This window comes from Erinaceus europaeus, chromosome 3 (genome assembly GCF_950295315.1).
Source record: "Erinaceus europaeus chromosome 3, mEriEur2.1, whole genome shotgun sequence".
In the NCBI taxonomy this organism is placed as follows: domain Eukaryota; kingdom Metazoa; phylum Chordata; class Mammalia; order Eulipotyphla; family Erinaceidae; genus Erinaceus; species Erinaceus europaeus.
In genome coordinates, this window is record NC_080164.1 from 59,014,682 (window position 1) to 59,032,128 (window position 17,447).

The 17,447-nt window shown below is 39.0% G+C and overlaps 1 protein-coding gene across 2 annotated transcripts in view; it reads left to right on the forward strand.

Annotated features, from left to right (window-relative positions):
* The first annotated feature begins 1,689 nt into the window (after positions 1-1,689).
* The window catches only part of FANCL (FA complementation group L), a 62,611-nt gene continuing 46,853 nt past the window's right edge, over positions 1,690-17,447 (forward strand). Inside the window, exons 1-3 of one of the 2 annotated variants that reach the window (XM_060187241.1) lie at positions 1,690-1,858; positions 14,249-14,307; positions 16,596-16,656. In XM_060187241.1, the coding sequence (XP_060043224.1) occupies positions 1,730-1,858; positions 14,249-14,307; positions 16,596-16,656 (249 nt within the window). In that variant the 5' untranslated portion in view covers positions 1,690-1,729. The remainder of the gene's footprint in view (positions 1,859-14,248; positions 14,308-16,595; positions 16,657-17,447) is intronic. The other variant, XM_007533731.3, reaches the window with a different exon arrangement.

Consider the following 17,447-nt stretch of genomic DNA (forward strand, 5'->3'; position numbering starts at 1 on the left):
TCTGTAAACTGTTTGCAAGACTGATTCCAAATTTAAATCTTTCTGATGGTGGATATTGCTCCTTGCCTTTCTGTTTCAGCTTAAAGATTTAGTGTGTTATTTATTAATGGGGGGGGGGGAGAACCTGATCAACTGAAGAATCACTTGAGCACATATAATGCTGAGGATTGAACGCAGGGCCTCATCCATATCAGCTGCTCCAGCTCTCAGGCTGTTGTCCGTGCCTGTCTAACCTATAAAGATATTGAGTATACTTGGGACCTGAAGTTGTATTTGGCCTTCTTCTGGCCAGTGACGTACAGTGGATCTGGGAGACAATAAGGCAATATACAACAAATGTTATAGCAAGCTTACTGAAATAAACAAATTAAGATACAGTCACCAAGAGAAGAGCAGGTGCCTCCAAGGTAAGAGGGAGAGATATCAGCAAAGAGCCAGCTGCCTACAGCTTGGCAGGAGCACATTGGTTATATACCTTTCTACCAAAATTGGGTTTTGTGGGAAAACAGGGGAAGGAATGTTTCACTAGCTAATTTGGTGTAGGGGCAGATCTTTGTCCTATTCAATTGCCTTCCATTCAATTGCCTGCTGTGGAAGCCTTTTCTATTGATATGCAGAATAGCTAGAAGCTGACTGCTAGTTTTTGCATCTGTAAATGTTTTAAGCCTGGGGGTTTTCACTGGTCTAGCTTTGAACTGTTGCTATTCTGCCAGTCTGGCAAAAAGCCCTTTTTAAATAATTTCATGCCATAGCAGGAGTGACTATCTTAGATTGGGTTACATTAAGCAGTGGTCCCAGCATACCACATACCAGCTGATAGTAATAATGTGTAATGGCCACTCAGTCTTGAACACCTACACATAATGCTTGAATCACTGAATTTTTTATTTATATTTTTTATTGCCATCAGGGTTATTGCTCTGGGTCAGGGCTGGCACTATGACTCGTTTCCGGTGTCCATTATTCTTTTCCCCTTTTTTTCCCAAGGGGGGGGGGCGGGGAGATAGAGGAAGATCTGCAGATCTGCTTCACTTGCTAAGCACCCCTGAACCCCCCGCAGGTGGGGAGTCTGGGGCTCGAACCAGGATTCTTACTCAGGTCCTTGTGCTTTGTACTATGTGCGCTTAACCTAGTGCACTACCGCCCGACCCCTACATTATTCTTTATAGCGAGAATACACAGGAAACTGTAGAGCGAGATTGATGGAAAGAAAATGGCATGAAACTGTGGAGGCCAGGTGCATAATGATATTATATGACTGTAACAACACCGCACTGTAGAATGTACCCCCTCAATAAAGTTTAAAAAAAAAGAAAATGATAGGGAAAGTATGCATGCTCAGGGTAAAAGCACTAGAACACCCATACCATAAAAACTTATACAGGACGAAACATAATTCCCAAAATGTAAATGTCCCATTTTATGGCAGAAGAAATGCTCACTCCAAAATTGCAGCTGCCATTCAATAATCTCAACTACGTACGGTAGAAAGGCTCTTAGAATGACACTCTCTAGTTAGATTAGTGACTCAACAACAGATTGTTCGCCCGCTTCCTAGAGGGGCCACCGTTCCTTCCCGCCCAGCTGCGCCTTCTGGGCTGGACCCACCCGCCGAGCCCCAGGGCACTTGCTTTTCCCGCGGGCGGGCGTGCAGAATCCTCCAGTTTTTTTCCCGCCAACCGCGGATCTGCCACCCCCAAGGCGTCCCCGAGCGCAGGCGGGACTGCGCATGTGCGGCGTCTTAGCCGCTGGGCCAACGCGGGCCATGGAGACGGAAGCGAGCCTGTTGCGCCAGTGCCCGCTGCTACTGCCCCAGAACCGGGCGAAAACCGTGTATGAGGGCTTCATTTCGGCTCAGGTACAGCATCAGTTGTTGCTCCTCCACACGGAGAGCACTTTTCCTCTTCTGGCGCAGATCCGCACCTGGAAGGCTAGCCCTGGAGGAGTGAGGGGACCTGACTTGTGGGCTCAGAGGAGGCGGAGCATGAGGACGCCCTGAGCCCGCAGCTTCGGGACCGCAGCCTCAGCTTGGCAAGGGCCAGTCTGCCGCGCCCCGCGTCGCGCCGGTCCTGGGGCCGCACCGCGACCCCGCCTCCCCGCCGAGGCCCCGCCTCCCCGCCGAGGCCCCGCCTCCCCGCCGAGGCCCCGCCTCCCCACGCGGCGGGGAGGCGGGGTCGCGGGGAGGCCCTAGGACATGCTCCCCCCACCGTCAACTTTTTTTTTTTGCAGTTTGCCCCCCCACACAATGATCCTGACACTCTCCTTTCTCCCTCCACTCCCTCCACCCCCCCCCCCCCCAGCTAGTTAGTATTCACGTTACCAGTGGAGGCAAAGTTGTTGGAGGGAATTTCTGGGCTCTCTAAAGCTCAAATTAGTGGGGTGGGTTTGAGTGCAGGTCACATGGAGATATTTTGTAGAAAGTCAGGTCGACCGAGTTCATAATGCGGCAGGCTAATTAATACCCAGTGACCTCGCTCGGTTGGAGTTTATCACACAGAGTGTAACTCCGGAACAGGTCTGAGAGTTTTTGAAATGTTGCAGAGAGCTTGCCAGGTACAGTGGTTCACTCAGTCCTCAGTTCTTTGAGCCAGACAGCAAACCAAACCAAACCAAACAAAACGTTGTTGCTGTTTTTCTTAAATACTTCTAGGCATGTGATGGTGGAGAAATCAAGTGACTTTAAAAAAAAACAAATATTTTTATTTATTTATTACTGGGTAGAGACAGAAATTGAGAGGGGGCAAGGAAGATAGAGAGGGAAAGAGACGGAGACCTGTAGCTTTGCTTCACCAGTTGTGATGCTACCTCCCTGCAGGTGGGGACCAAGGGCTCAAACTTGGGCTCTTGAGCACTGTAATGTGAATGCTTAACTAGGAGCACCACCGCCTAGCCCCTAGGACAAGTGACTTGACAGTGATTACAATACACTCCCTAGATTTTAGGCTGTTCCAGAATATGTATTTTCCTTCTTTCACATTGCACCAGGCAGGATACCTTAGGTCCTAATTTAAACTATCACTTTGCTGCTTTCACCATCATGCTCCTCCCCACCATTGTACACTCTTTAAGACTAGGGACTTCACATGGCGTGAAGCGCAAGGAGCAGCGTAAGAATCCGGGTTCAAGCCCCTGGCTCCCCACCTGCAGGAAGTTTGCCTCATGAAGGGCGGTGAAGCAGGTCTGCGGGTGTCTTTCTCTCCTCCTCTCTGTCTTCTCTCCTTCCTCAATTTCTGTCTGTCCTATCCAGCAAGGGCAACAACAACAATAACAACAAAAAATGAGAAAAATGGCCTCCAGGAGCTGTGCATTTGTAGTGCAGGCAAGGAGCCACATCAGTAACTTTGGAGGCAAAGAGAAAGAAAGAAAGAAAGAAAGAAAGAAAGAAAGAAAGAAAGAAAGAAAGAAAGAAAGAAAGAAAGAAAGAAAGATAAAAGGAAGGAAAGAAAGAAAGAATAGAGACTTTATCCTAAGAGTTACCTTATGCTTTGAAACTTCAAAGTATCTCTCAGAAATACTGAGTGGATTTTCACATTCACTTGCTAAATGAGAAATTTACCCAGTGTGGATCTAACCAGAATGCCTGTTACTAAGGAAAAAGTAGACTTTTCATTTGTCTTCAAACTGAGTTGTGACCCTAACTGAAAGTTCAAATTGATTGTCACTTCTAAGGTTAATCCACCACCCCACTCCCCAGTTAAATCTTAAATTATCTTGTTGAAAGCATAATTGATGGGGTAGGGAGACAGCATAATGAATCTTGAAGAGACTTACATGTCTGAGGCCTTGAGGTCCCCAGTTCATTCTGCAGCACTACCATTAACCAGAGCTTAGCAGTGCTATGATTTTTCTGTTTTCCTCATCAGTCTCTGATTCAAAATAAAATAAAGTATTCAAAAAAAAAAAAGGAAACAATTTACTTTCAAGCAGAGTTTAGGAAAATTAAAAAGATATTACCCCCCCCCCCCAGCCATATAATACCTAATTTTAGTTACTTGGAGCAAAAATACTTAGAACTTTATGTATCTGTTAAAATCTCTTAGAAAACAAGTGTCACCATCAGGATTGGGACTAACTTGCTTTATACATACCCTTATAACCCTTGCTTTAGCTATAACTCTAATCTATACCTGCCTTAAATAGCTTAAGTAAGTGTAAACCTGAACAATTTAATGCAGTTTTGTTTGTTGGGGTCACCTTACATATATTTGTCTTGTATATCATTTAAGTTACAGAAAAGTATGAAGAGTTGTGCTAGCTCAGCTGCTACTAGCCCCAGTTTAGGGAACCATTTCCCCTACTCTCTAGCTTCATTTGTGAAAACAAACAAACAAAACAAAACAAAAACAATTGCTCTTTGAATGCTTTCCTATAAATCCACCACCAGTTTCTTGTTGAGATCTGGACCAGCAAACCCCATTCACTATTTATGAGTGGAAGAGTCTTTTTTTTTTTTTTTTTTTGGTCTTTTTAAAAAAATGTATTTACTTTTATCAGAAAGACAGCAGAGCACCACTTAGCTCTGGCCTGTGCAGTGACAGGAATTGAATGCAGATCATATATGCAAGTCTTGCACTCTTGCTGAGTCACCTTTCTAGATGCTGCTCATTTATTTTACGAAGTTCTTAACATGTTGTGTATGCACGCTAATTCATAGGTTATTTCAATTTAACGTCTGAAATTGTTTATTTGACTGTTTAAATGTTTTAGTAGCTAATTATAAAATTCTAGACTGCCCTTTTCTTTTAGTACTTGTGAATGTTAGTTTATAGTTGTGCATTATTTCCTTGAGAAACTACTCCTTATCTATTTCTTTGTAAGAAGAGGGGTAATTTCCTTTCCTTTTTTATTTTACTAATTCTAGGTTTGTTTTTTTAATATAATCATTTTATGTAAATTTGATTGTAGTATACCTAGGAGCAGTTTTGCAGCTTTTTCCTCTAGGGTTTGTGGACCCTTTTGGTTGTATGAATATATATTTTTATTTATTTTTGGCAAAGCCTCTAGCCATCATTTCTTCAGAATCTTTTTGTTTTTTTTAGTTCTTCACTTTCTTGCCCCTGTACAGTAGACTCCCAAGTAGTTTCACTGAAGCCATTTAAAATTCTTTCATAAGGGAGTTGGGCAGTAACTCAGCTGTTTAAGCACATGTGGCGCAGAGGGCAAGGACTGTCATAAGGATCTGGTTCGAGCCCCTGGCTCCCCACCTGCAGGGGACTCACTTCACAAGTGGTGAAGCAGGTCTGCAGGTGTGTATCTTTCTCTCCCCCTCTCTCCCATCCAAGTACTAACCAGGCCCGACCCTGCTTAGCTTCTGAGATGAGAGGAGATCGGGCGTGTTAAAGGTGGTATGATCGTAGACTCTCTCCCTCTCTCTGTCTTCCCCTCCTTTCTTCATTTCTTTGTCCTATCCAACAACAATGACATCAGTAACAACAACAATAAAACAACAAGGGCAACAAGAGGGAATAAATAAATAAATATTAAAAATTCTTTCATAATTCACTGATATTCTGTTCACTTAAAAATTGTGTCTTGCACATTTGATTTATTTTGGCACACTGATGCCTTCATTGCAAGACAACCTGATGTAAAAACTTATATTATTTTTCTACTTTAGTAGGCATTACTGTTAATCTCCTTAATTTGAGTCTTTATATTTTTTACTTTGTCTAATATACTTATGTTCTTCTCATCTGCCTTCTTGAGCTTAACTGATAGAGGTAGTTTTTGACATTTTATTGATTACTTTTATTTATTTACTGGGTAGAGACAGCCAGAAATTGAGAGGAAAGGGGGTGATTGAGAGGGAGAGTGACAGAGACACATGCAGATCTACTTCACCACTCTCAAAGCTTTCACCTTGCAGGTGGGGACCGTGGGCTCGAACCCAGGTCCTTACACATTTTAATGTGCACTTAACCAGGTGTGCACCCTCTCCTAGTTACAGTTTTTGATTCCCTTTGATTATTTTCTTTATTACAAATTTTATATTCCTACGTCTCTGCATGCCTGGCTTTTTGATCGGATATTTTGATTGAATGCGCACCACTGTGCATTCTACCTGTTTTGTTTCATTCTTGTAAGTGTCCTTGGGATTTGGAAACAATGTGAGCTTTAGGAAGCTTGCTTATAGGCTTTGTGAGGCAGGACCTGGATTTTAACCTAGACTACTTTGGTTGTACATAGCGGCAACACTCTTCTGACTTACTCTATTTGACAGCTCTTAGAGTATAAGCTTTAGACCCTGGCTATTAGAAACCTCAACACTCCATTTTGTGTGAATGCCAGGATTGCTTTTGCATGCTGTAGTCTCATGTTTTCTCAGTTTGGGCTGATTTTTTTTTTTTTTTTTTTCTCTCACACACTAGAGTTATCAGGATTCAGCTGAAGAATCCTTTTGATGAAACCTCTGAAGTTTGTTAGGTTGACTCTGCAGTTTTCTCTTGCCCCATGAACTTTTCTCTGATACTGCTGCTTGTGAATTCTACATGCTTTTGCTTCCTCTAAATTCACCATCGTCTTCTCAAGTCAAGGAGAATAGCCATTTTCTATTTGGTTTCCCACCTCTGCCCTGCAACCTGAAAATTCTTTGGTCAATAAGGCTGGAAAATTACAAGAATTTTTCTCATTTGTATCCCTATTTCAAGGATCTATATTCTGGGATGTCTCTGGTTTGAAAGCCATTGTTTCATATATTTTGTCCATTTTTGAAATTAATATGGTCAGGCAAATCTACTATTTTATTACTCAGAAGCTGAACTTTGCTTTCAGTTTCTTGAAAGTGTCCTGTCCCATTATTGCTTTTTTGTTTGTTTGTTTTTTTGTTTGTCTGTTATCAATCCTATTATTTCTCATAAAAGTTATTTTACCACTGAGATGGTGGAAAGGTACTGCAGTTCTCTCCTCTTATCTCTCATCATTTCTTACTCACTACCAGAAATGAAAGACAAGTTACTATCTTTTTCTTAGGGACTATTGTGAAGAGGAATAAGTCCTGCAAGTTGATTCAATTAGAAATCCCCCATATAGAAAGCCAGGTGATTTTAGAGATAAAAAGCAACTGTAGAGAACAAGATAATAGTAGAATTTCTCCTTTGCATCCCAAAACCAGAACAGCAAGGTTTTATGGTCAAAGATATGTTGAAACTTCCTTTTGTTATCACTAATCTGCATTCTCTCTGCTTCTGTAAAAAAAAAAAAAAAAAAAAAAACCGTTTGCTTCCTGAGGGCATGTAACCCTAGCTCCCTGGCATCACAAATGATTTCTGGAATGATTGCCATAATGATAGCTATAGAAATGTCACGTAGCCCCTAGAAAACCCCCCTACTCTTAGACCCTTTAAAGGGAGCCAAGTCCAGACCTCAATATCTCAGTGCAACGGGGCCATATTGGCATGCCCGCCTGGGATCTCCCAGCTGAGATTTGTCTCTTGTCTGTGTAAGTTTGGCCTTATTTTCACTCTTTCAAACTTAAGAATAAATTCCTTATACTTCACTTATATACGGGAGTTGTGTCAGTTTGTGTGGGTTCGAATTAGAAGTGCTGTTTCACTATGAACCTTTCCTTGCTTTAAAAACATATCCAATGAGATACGTTTTACAGCGAGTTTTTATGAGTTACTTTTCTTAAATGTCCAGATGTTCTTTTCAGTATGTGACTTTCCAGATAGTATATTTGGGCTATAATTTAGAACATATTTTTCTACTGATTTTTCTTCTAGAGACTTTATTTATTAATGAAAGAAGACCAGAGTGTCACCTTGGCATATGTAATGCTGAGGATTGAACTCAATTGCCTTTCTATAGCACAGTGACCAGGCTACATTTTCTACTATTTTGTTTTCATTTTCAGGTCTCCAATTATTTGTATATTGGATTTTCTTTGTTTTCCATCTCAAGTACCTCTGTCTGATAGTTTTTAAATTTTTAAAATTAATTTTCTCCTTTTTTTTAGTTTATTTAGTTATTTATTTATTTTTACCAGAGCACTGCTTAGCAATAACTTATGGCGGTGCAGGGGATTGAACCTGGGACTTTGGAATCTCAGGCATGAGAGTCTCTTTGCATAACCATTATGCTATCTACCCTGGCCCTGTTAAATACTTTTTATGCAACTGAACTCATTTTCTTGCTTCCACTTTCTCCTAGCCCCTTTGCCTAAAATTTTTCTTATCCTACTTTTCCCAGGAGTGACTATTTATTTCTGTATTTTAACTGCACTTTGTCTTTCCTTACCTTCTGGTATTTGTATATAAATTTTTGATTCACATGTTAAGTGAGATAAGTCAGAAAGAAGCATGAAAATGGGATGATCTCACTCATAGACAGAAGTTGATAAATACTACCATGATGCTGGCCTGCCTCCCCTGGGCAGAGGACCTCACCGTTGAGTCCTGGAATCCCACCTCTCCAGAGCCCTATCCCACTAGGGAAAGGTAGAGACAGGCTGGGGTAGGATCAGCCTGACAATGCCCATCTCCAGCGGAGAAGCAATTACAGAAGCCAGAACTCCCACCTTTTGCACCCCCTAAAGATCTTTGGTCCATACTCACAAAGGGATAAAGAATAGGGAAGCTTCCAATGGAGGGGATGGGATATGGCATGCTGGTGGTGGAAATTATATGAATTGTACTTTTCTTTTCTTTTTCTTTTTATTTATTTATTTATTTATTTTTTAATTTTTTATTTAAGAAAGGATTAGTGAACAAAAGCATAAGGTAGGAGGGGTACAACTCCACACAATTCCCAACACCCAATCCCCATAACCCACCCCCTCCCCTGATAGCTTTCCCATTCTCTATCCCTCTGGGAGCATGGATCCAGGGTCGTTGAGGGATGCAGAAGGTAGAAGGTCTGGCTTCTGTAATTGCTTCCCCGCTGAACATGGGCGTTGACTGGTCGGTCCATACCCCCAGTCTGCCTCTCTCTTTCCCTAGTAGGGTGTGACTCTGGGGAAGCTGAGCTCCAGGACACATTGGTGGGGTCTTCAATCCAGGGAAGCCTAGCCAGCATCCTGGTGGCATCTGGAACCTGGTTTGAAAACAGAGTTAACATATGAAGCCAAACAATTTGTTGAGCAATCATGGATCCCAAGCTTGGAATAGTGGAGAGGAAGTGTTAGGGAGGTACTCACTGCAAACTCTAGTGTAGTCCTGCTTTCAGGTATATATTTTGCAGTAGTTTATGGATACGTGTGCACATAAGCTCTTTCTCACAGAAACTGGTGTATATCTAGGTTATGGGACTTTGTTAGAAAGTGAACTACCTGAGATGAAATTAGAGTGTACTATTAAAGGAAAGGTCTCACCCGAGTAATGAAGCTGAAGGGTTGTCATTCCACACGTGAAGTCTCTGGATACATTCTGAGGTGAAGCATGTTGAGGTAGCAATCGTTGCTTTGGTTAGGTTGTGATCGGCAGATGCAATGTTATTTGGTTTGGATTGGGAGATGCATACGGGAAAGTGGGCCCTATCCAAGGGTTCCAGGACTGGGGGAAGTAGGGGCTCTATAGTGAAGATGTGAGGTTCCTGCTGTCTTAGGGTTCAAAAAGACACTCAATAGTTAATATTATCATCACATTATTTGTTAATTGGGTTAACTTTGAAAAGTCCCTTTGTTATGGTTTGCTGGACAGTACCCAGTATCTTGTATATAGCTGTGCTATTGGAAGCTTCTAATCTACTTGGTCTAGGCTTTTGAGAGAGTCCGCATATCAAATACATAGCCTATATATTAAAAAGATTCAGTTTGTCTTTTGAGAAACTTTGAGACATACAATTGATTTCCCCCTCTCATATTAATTAACTACTGATTTATATGTCTACATTTTGCTAGGAGTGTACATAAACACCATTCCCACCACCAAAGGACTGTGACCCATCCCTCCCGCCCACTCCCACCCCACACTGGCCCAGGAAGCTACATGCCTACCCCTCACCACTGGGTTTTTACTTTGGTGCCCTACTTACAATTTGATCAGGTCCTGCATTTAGTTTCCCTTTCAGATCTTCTTAGTCAGCTTCTATTGATGAGTGGGATCATCCCATACTCATCTTTATCTTTCTGACTTAGTTCACTTAACATAATTCCTTCTAGCTCTGTCCAAGATGGGTCAGAGAAGGTGGGTTCATTGCTCTTGATAGCTGCATAGTATTCCATTGTGTATATATACCACAGCTTTCTCAGCCACTCATCTGTTGTTGGGCACCTGGGTTGCTTCCAGGTTTTAGCTATTATGAATTGTGCTGCTATGAACATAGGAGTACACACCTCTTTTTGGTTGGGTGTTATGGAGTCCTTGGGGTATAACCCCAGGAGAGGAATTATTGGGTCATATGGAAGGTCCATGTCTAGCCTTCTGAGAGTTTTCCAGACTTCTCTCCACAGAGGCTGTACCAATTTACATTCCCACCAGCAATGTAAAAGGGTTCCTCTGTCCCCACATCCTCTCCAGCATTTGTTGCTGCTGTCCTTTTTGATGTATGCCATTCTTGCAGGAGTGAGGTGGTATCTTAGTGTTGTCTTGAAACCATCTTAAGGAAAAGAAACAGAAATGGAGGCATCACACTCCCAGACCTTAAACTATATTATAAAGCCATCATCATCAAAACAGCATGGTACTGGAACAAAAATAGGCATACAGACCAGTGGAACAGAATTGAAAGCCCAGAAGTAAATACCAACACCTATGGGCATCTAATCTTTGATAAGGGGGCCCAAAGGATTAAATGGAAAAAGGAGGCTCTCTTCAATAAATGGTGCTGGAAAAACTGGGTTGAAACATGCAGAAGAATGAAATTGAACCACTTTATCTCACCAGAAACAAAAATCAACTCCAAATGGATCAAAGACCTAGATGTCAGACCAGAAACAATCAAATACTTAGAGGAAAACATTGGTAAAACACTTTCCCACATACACCTCAAGGACATCTTTGATGAATCAAACCCAATTGCAAGGAAGACCAAAGCAGAAACAAACCAATGGGACTACATCAAATTGAAAAGCTTCTGCACATCCAAAGAAACTATTAAACAAACAGAGAGACCCCTCACAGAATGGGAGAAGATCTTCACATGCCAGACATCAGACAAGAAACTAATCACCAAAATATATAAAGAGCTCAGCAAACTTAGCCGCAAAAAAGCAAATGACCCCATCCAAAAATGGGCAGAGGAAATGAACAAAACATTCACCACAGAGGAGATCCAAAAGGCTAACAAACATATGAAAAACTGCTCTAGGTCACTGATTATCAGAGAAATGCAAATCAAGACAACACTAAGATACCACCTCACTCTTTTTATTTATTTATTCTCTTTTGTTGCCCTTGTTTTTTATTGTTGTAGTTATTGATGTCGTCGTTATTGGATAGGACAGAGAGAAATGGAGAGAGGAGGGGAAGACAGAGAGGGGGAGAGAAAGATAGACACCTGCAGACCTGCTTCACCGCTTGTGAAGCAACGCCCCTGCAGGTGGGGAGCCGGGTGCTCGAACCGGGATCCTTATGCCAGTCCTTGTGCTTTGCGCCACCTGCGCTTAACCCGCTGAGCTATAGCCCGACTCCCGAATTGTACTTTTCTTATCCCCCAGTCTTGTTGGTCATTATTAAATCACCAATAATAAATTTTTAAAAAGTTGAAAAATAAGAAAACACAAAGCATAACTTGGACTGGGTTTGGTATATTGCACTAAAGTAAAAGACTGGAGTGAGGGGGGGGAGGGTTCAGGTCCCAGAACACGATTTTAGAGGACCTAGAGGGGATTGCATTGTTATGTGTAAAACTGAGAAATGTTATACATGTACAAAGTACTGTATTTTATTTTATTTTATTTTATTTTTTTTATTTTTTTTATTTAAATTTTTAATTTAAGAAAGGATTAGTGAACAAAAGCATAAGGTAGGAGGGGTACAACTCCACACAATTCCCTGTATTTTATTTTTTGTTACTATATTTTATTTATATTTGACTGTAAACCATTAATTCCCCCAGTAAAAAATAAAAAAAATAAAATTTTGACTCAGTGTATAAATGCTTACTCAGTAATATACTCAGTAATATACAGTATTGTATATTGTGACTTGTGATTTTTATTTTCTTGGGATATTTTGATTCCCTTATTAGGGCATATTTTATAGTACAACATTCCTAGCTCAAGAATACTACCTCATGTCAGTGAAGCAAAATACAATTTAATTAATGAATGATTTTTTTTTGGTAGTACTGAAATGTAGTTGAGTGTTTTTACTTTTATAGAAAACAATCTCCAACTCATTTCTTTTTCTCTTCCCAACTCTTACTTTCCAGAAAATGTCTCTTTCTGTCTTTTTTACATCATTTATTCCAACATTTCCTTTACAAGATAGAATTCTTGGCTTTTGTGTTCCCTTTAAGTGTCCTCCTTATAGTTAGTGCTATGATTCTATTATTAAATAGTGATAATAGTAATTGTACTTAGTCCAAGCTCTTTCTTTTTCTTCCATGTATTTTATTTCTTGATCTTCCCAACCTTCAACTCCTTAGGATTGAGAAAGGCTATCGTCTAAAAAAAAAAATTTGCTGTGGTCGTCCAGTTGTGGACTTTACTGAAAAATGGTTTATTTCCAATAGGTGGTTTGACTTTTATTGTGTTCTCTGCCTTCTGATTTTGCTGAAGAAAAAAGGATTTTATGGTATTTCTTGTTAGTATTGATTTCTGCAGTTTTTCGGACAATATAGATATTCCAGTTTAGGTAACTAAAAATTTAGTCAGTACTTTTATTCTCCTAATATCAAGAAAATCTGCTTGGTAGCAATTAACACATATATGTTAGCTAAAAGGAGCTAATATTGGGCATTGTCTTGAATCAGTAAAGTATTATAACATATGACATGACATTTAACCTTTTAAAATGGCTGGGTTTTGCAGATAAGGGGCTTTAGAATTTTATTCTTTCAAATAACAAATGCGTTCTTTTACTATTTTTCATGTAAATTCTGAATTCTAGATTTTTTTACACCTATGTGTGGGATGTCTATAAAGTTAAGTTAAAGTTACTACAAATACCTTTTAGTGCTTTAATGAAATAGTGAATTATTGTTACTTGACCTTTTGGAAAGGTCAGTAGTACATTTTGTTTCATTTTTTTTAAAGGACATTTAAATGTAATGAAAGTCAGAACTGTAATATTACCATGAAAGTAAAGGTTATGGGGTACATTTAATTGTCTTCCTCTATTTTTGAAGCTGCTTTGAGGGAAACTGTGCTAAAATTCTCGTGGTAATTGTTTTTTTGAGAATTTTATTACTCTTTTTCATTTTGTACTATTGGAGTAAAAGATTATATATCTGTTTGTCTTTTTATGCTTACCTTTGCTCAAATTTCATGTGTATTATCCTATTTAAGGTACACAGTTTAAGCTGCTTACCAATTCACTTTGTCAAGAAAGTAAAGTTCTTTCCTTTGAAAGCCTCTTGAGTAAAACTTGATAAACTCAAATGTAGAGCTAGTGAAAATCTATAGTAGCTTAATATTTAGTGATTTTTATTAATAGATTTGAAAGCCTAGGGGTAATGAAGCATTTTTTGATTTATAAAAATATTTCTGATATCTATGTATTTAGATTGTGTAGCCAAATATATTTTAATTTTATTAAAATTTAGAAAATAAAAATATGAATTCTCTACTGTGTTATATATTCTTATTTTACATTGTGATTTTATTTTTTTAAAAGATTTTTATTTATTTATTAATGAGAAACATAGGAAGAAAGAGAAAGAGTCAGACATCACTTTGGTATATGTGCTGCCAGGGATTGAACTCAGGACCTCATGCTTGAGAGTCCAATGCTTTATCCTCTGAGCCACCTCCCAGGCCACTACATTGTGCTTTTCTTCCACATTGAAATCATTTTGAAGAAATGTACTTTTTCATAAATTTATTTCCCAAGGAGTGATATTTAATTTTCTTCTTTAACTTTACATTAACATTTTATTATTTGTGTGTGTGTGTGTGAATAACTTTGCCTTTAAAAACAAATTTCTCTTATTGCTTACATTTTCCAGTAATGAAAATGTATCTAGGCTGTTTTTAAGTTATCTTCCCTCTAATACAATATTCTGTTGCTTGTGTAAAGGTTTACAAGTATAAAGGTTTGCATGAAGTTGATGCCTTCTAGAAAAATATTGCCTAATATATATGATTCTGTTTTACTTTTCTTAGCATTAAAATGGGAATTTGAATGAACCTTTTTACTGTTTTCTGCAGGGAAGAGATTTCCACCTTAAAATATTGTTGCCTCAGGATTTACAGCTGAAGAAGGCAAGGTGATGCGATGTTTGTTCTATATGTCCATATTGATGGGATGAGAAGTTTGTCAGTCTGGTTTAAAATGATTCTGGTGATTAGAATTTTGTCTAAAATACTTGTCTTTATTTTCCTTATTGGATAAAGATAAATTAAGAGGGAAGAGGGAGATAAAGAGGGAAAGAGAAATCTGTAGCATTGTTTATAACGCTTCACCCTATAGGTGAGGATTGGGGGCTTGAACCCTGGGTCCTTGAACATTGTAAACTTGCAAACTCTACCAGGTATACCTCTGCCCAGCTGCTAAAACACTTATTAGTCAGTTATCCAGGTACATTTTTTTATTTCTTCACATCAGTATGCATTTATTTATATATTATTTTCCTGGGTTATAGATAACAGATTCTCTGGCTTTTTCTTTGCCATTTAAACAATACAAGAATTGTGTAAACTTTATTAGCAAGTACCGAGCTGAAGCATAAATGAAGAGTACACAAGAATTAGGAGATTTTTTTTTCTAACTTTTTATATTAACTTTATATGTATTCTTAGACTGTGGGAAGGCATATACCATCGGTACTAGTAAAATTTAGTTAACAATCTGGGGTGGTCACAGATAACCAGCCCATCTAGGAGTGCCAAGAAGCAAGGATAGCCATTTAACCAGCTCCTAAAACCTATTTTCTCCTAAATATCTCGGGGTTGGGGGTGGGGGTTACTGTGAAAGAAGCCAAAGGAATTTATCAGTAAGTAGAATTGACAGGATTTTGTGAGTGAGTAGGAATGGGAACTAAGAGGGAGAGTGGAGTATGTTTTTCAAATTCCTGGCTTAGATCATCACTAAACTAGAGATTATGGATAAAAAAGTAGAAAAGAAATTGTGAAATGTCTTAAAGGTGGGCAGTATTTAATAGGTAGTAGTATATTGGTGTGGACCTTGGATATGAGACTTCTAATGGAGACTTATGTGGGAGTCATAGTAGGTAGGGGATCTCGGACCAAGATATGGGTAAACTTTTGAGTGCTTGCACGCAAAAAGAATGGAAAGAGAAAGCCAGGACAGAAGTTTGAAGGCATTTTCAAACTATATATAGATAAACTAAGGGTTGATCAGAGAAAGTAGAGTAAAATCTAGATAGTACTACTTCTGAAGTCAGGTAAAAAGAGGCTGTAAGGAGGGAAGTGTTGCAGGGGATCAGGCCAGCTATCAGTAAGTTTTATGAAGTTCCAGGTGCTAGGCTGTGTTAGGTTTTGGAAAGGGCGAGTAAGTGACTAGAAAGGACATGTAAGCAGTGCAAACTATTTTGAAGAAAAGGAATAGTTCGCATATAAAGCCCAGCCATTTCTTATGCAGTCAAGAAAGTCTTGCTGTTATTTTTTGAAGGTGATATTTGCTTAAGCACTACATTAATGGAAGATAGCAAAATGTAAGTTAAAATATACCACAGTATAGGAATCAATTATGAACTTATGTGCTTAAGTTGGTGGCAAGGGATGGAAATTATATATGGAGAGGGAATTTCTTATGGGCAGTAGTTTGAGCTGCTCAGTTACTGAGAGGAGAGATGGTTGGAAATGGGGACTAGCAAACCATGAATGAAAGGTGTCTGACAGGTGGAGAATTTAGAATCTGCTTCCTACTTCTAGGGAAGTAAAAAATCGTGGAAGAGTTAGTTACCCAGTGGTATTATTGGCAGAGCTGAGGTGAGTCAATGGCTAAATGAACATGAATTCATTACTACTTACACAAAATAGGTATGTTTATGGTTACATTAATCTGGAGTTTGAAGATTATATCCCTCCATATTTTTTCTCACACACAATTTCTGCATATTGTGATCAAAACTGATGGTTTTTTTTAACCAGTCTTGGCGAAAATTCTAGCTCTAAAAAACTTTACCTTTGGTATGTTCAAGTTAAACAAAAGATATATATATATATTTGTCACAGTCTTCTGTTCTACATACTTATATTTGCATATATATATCCATATATTTAAAGCATTTGAAAAATTTAGTTATTTTACCAGAGAAAAAGGAGCCAGCACATTACTCTTGGCATACTTGGGACCAGGGATTAATCTTGGAACCTCCTGCTTACAAGTTGAGAGCTCTACCTCTGCACCACCTCCCAGACTTCTGTTATTTATATTTTGAAGTAAAATTAATATTGAGAGTTTGAAGAAAATAACTTTCATAAGTATCAATGGTAGAAGTTAGCTGGTTAAAATTATCTTTCCTGTGTACATGTTTGTCTTCCTTTTTAATTGTGAACAATGAAAAAAATTCTTTTCCCATTAAATTTTTAGGTTACTATGTAGTTGGCAGCTGCGAACAATACTTGATGGGTATCATCATGTGGTACAGCAGGTAAATCCTTCAAAAGGTTTGTTTATATTTTAAGTTAGGACAAGAAATTAAAAAAAATCTTTTAAAGAGAACTGCATTGCAACAATGTCTCAACAAACGGATCTAACAATTGCAGAATTTTTGTAGATTGATCTCTCAAATATTCTAAGGTTCTATTCATTATATAAAATGTTTTCTGTCTCAAAAATCCTCAGTCTCCCCTCAGGTCGCACTTGTGCTGAAACTGATTTCAATTTTGGAGATTTTAGGCTCTTCAAATTCACTTAGTCATATCTATCATTTTTAAGAGTGATTTTTATTTCTTATTTTTTTAAACATGTTTATCTTATTTTAAAAGAACTATGTATGTATTTACTTAGTAGGGCATGGATTAGCTCTGTTCAGCCTATAAGATGTTGTTGGGGATTTAACCTCTGGGGTCTCACACATCCAAGTGATTCTCCAATGGGCTGAGCTCTCTCTCTGACTAGATTGTTTTTTTGTTGAAAAGTGTTTTTTAAAATACTTTATTTTATTGGACAGAGACAGAGAAAAATGGAGAGGGAAAGGGAAAAAGAGAAGGAAAGACAGCAAGAGATACCTGCAGCACTACTTCACTAGGCTTCCCCCACCCCCACAGACTGAGACTTAAGGGACTGAGCCTAGGTTGGGCATGGTGATGTGTGCACTCAACCAGGTATACCACTGTCTGGCCCCTAAAAGTATTTAATTTTATGAAAGAAAGAACTGTTAAGCTCTGGTGTGTGCGGTACTTGGAGTCAACTTGGGGCCTCTTGTTTTTTATGTCCTGG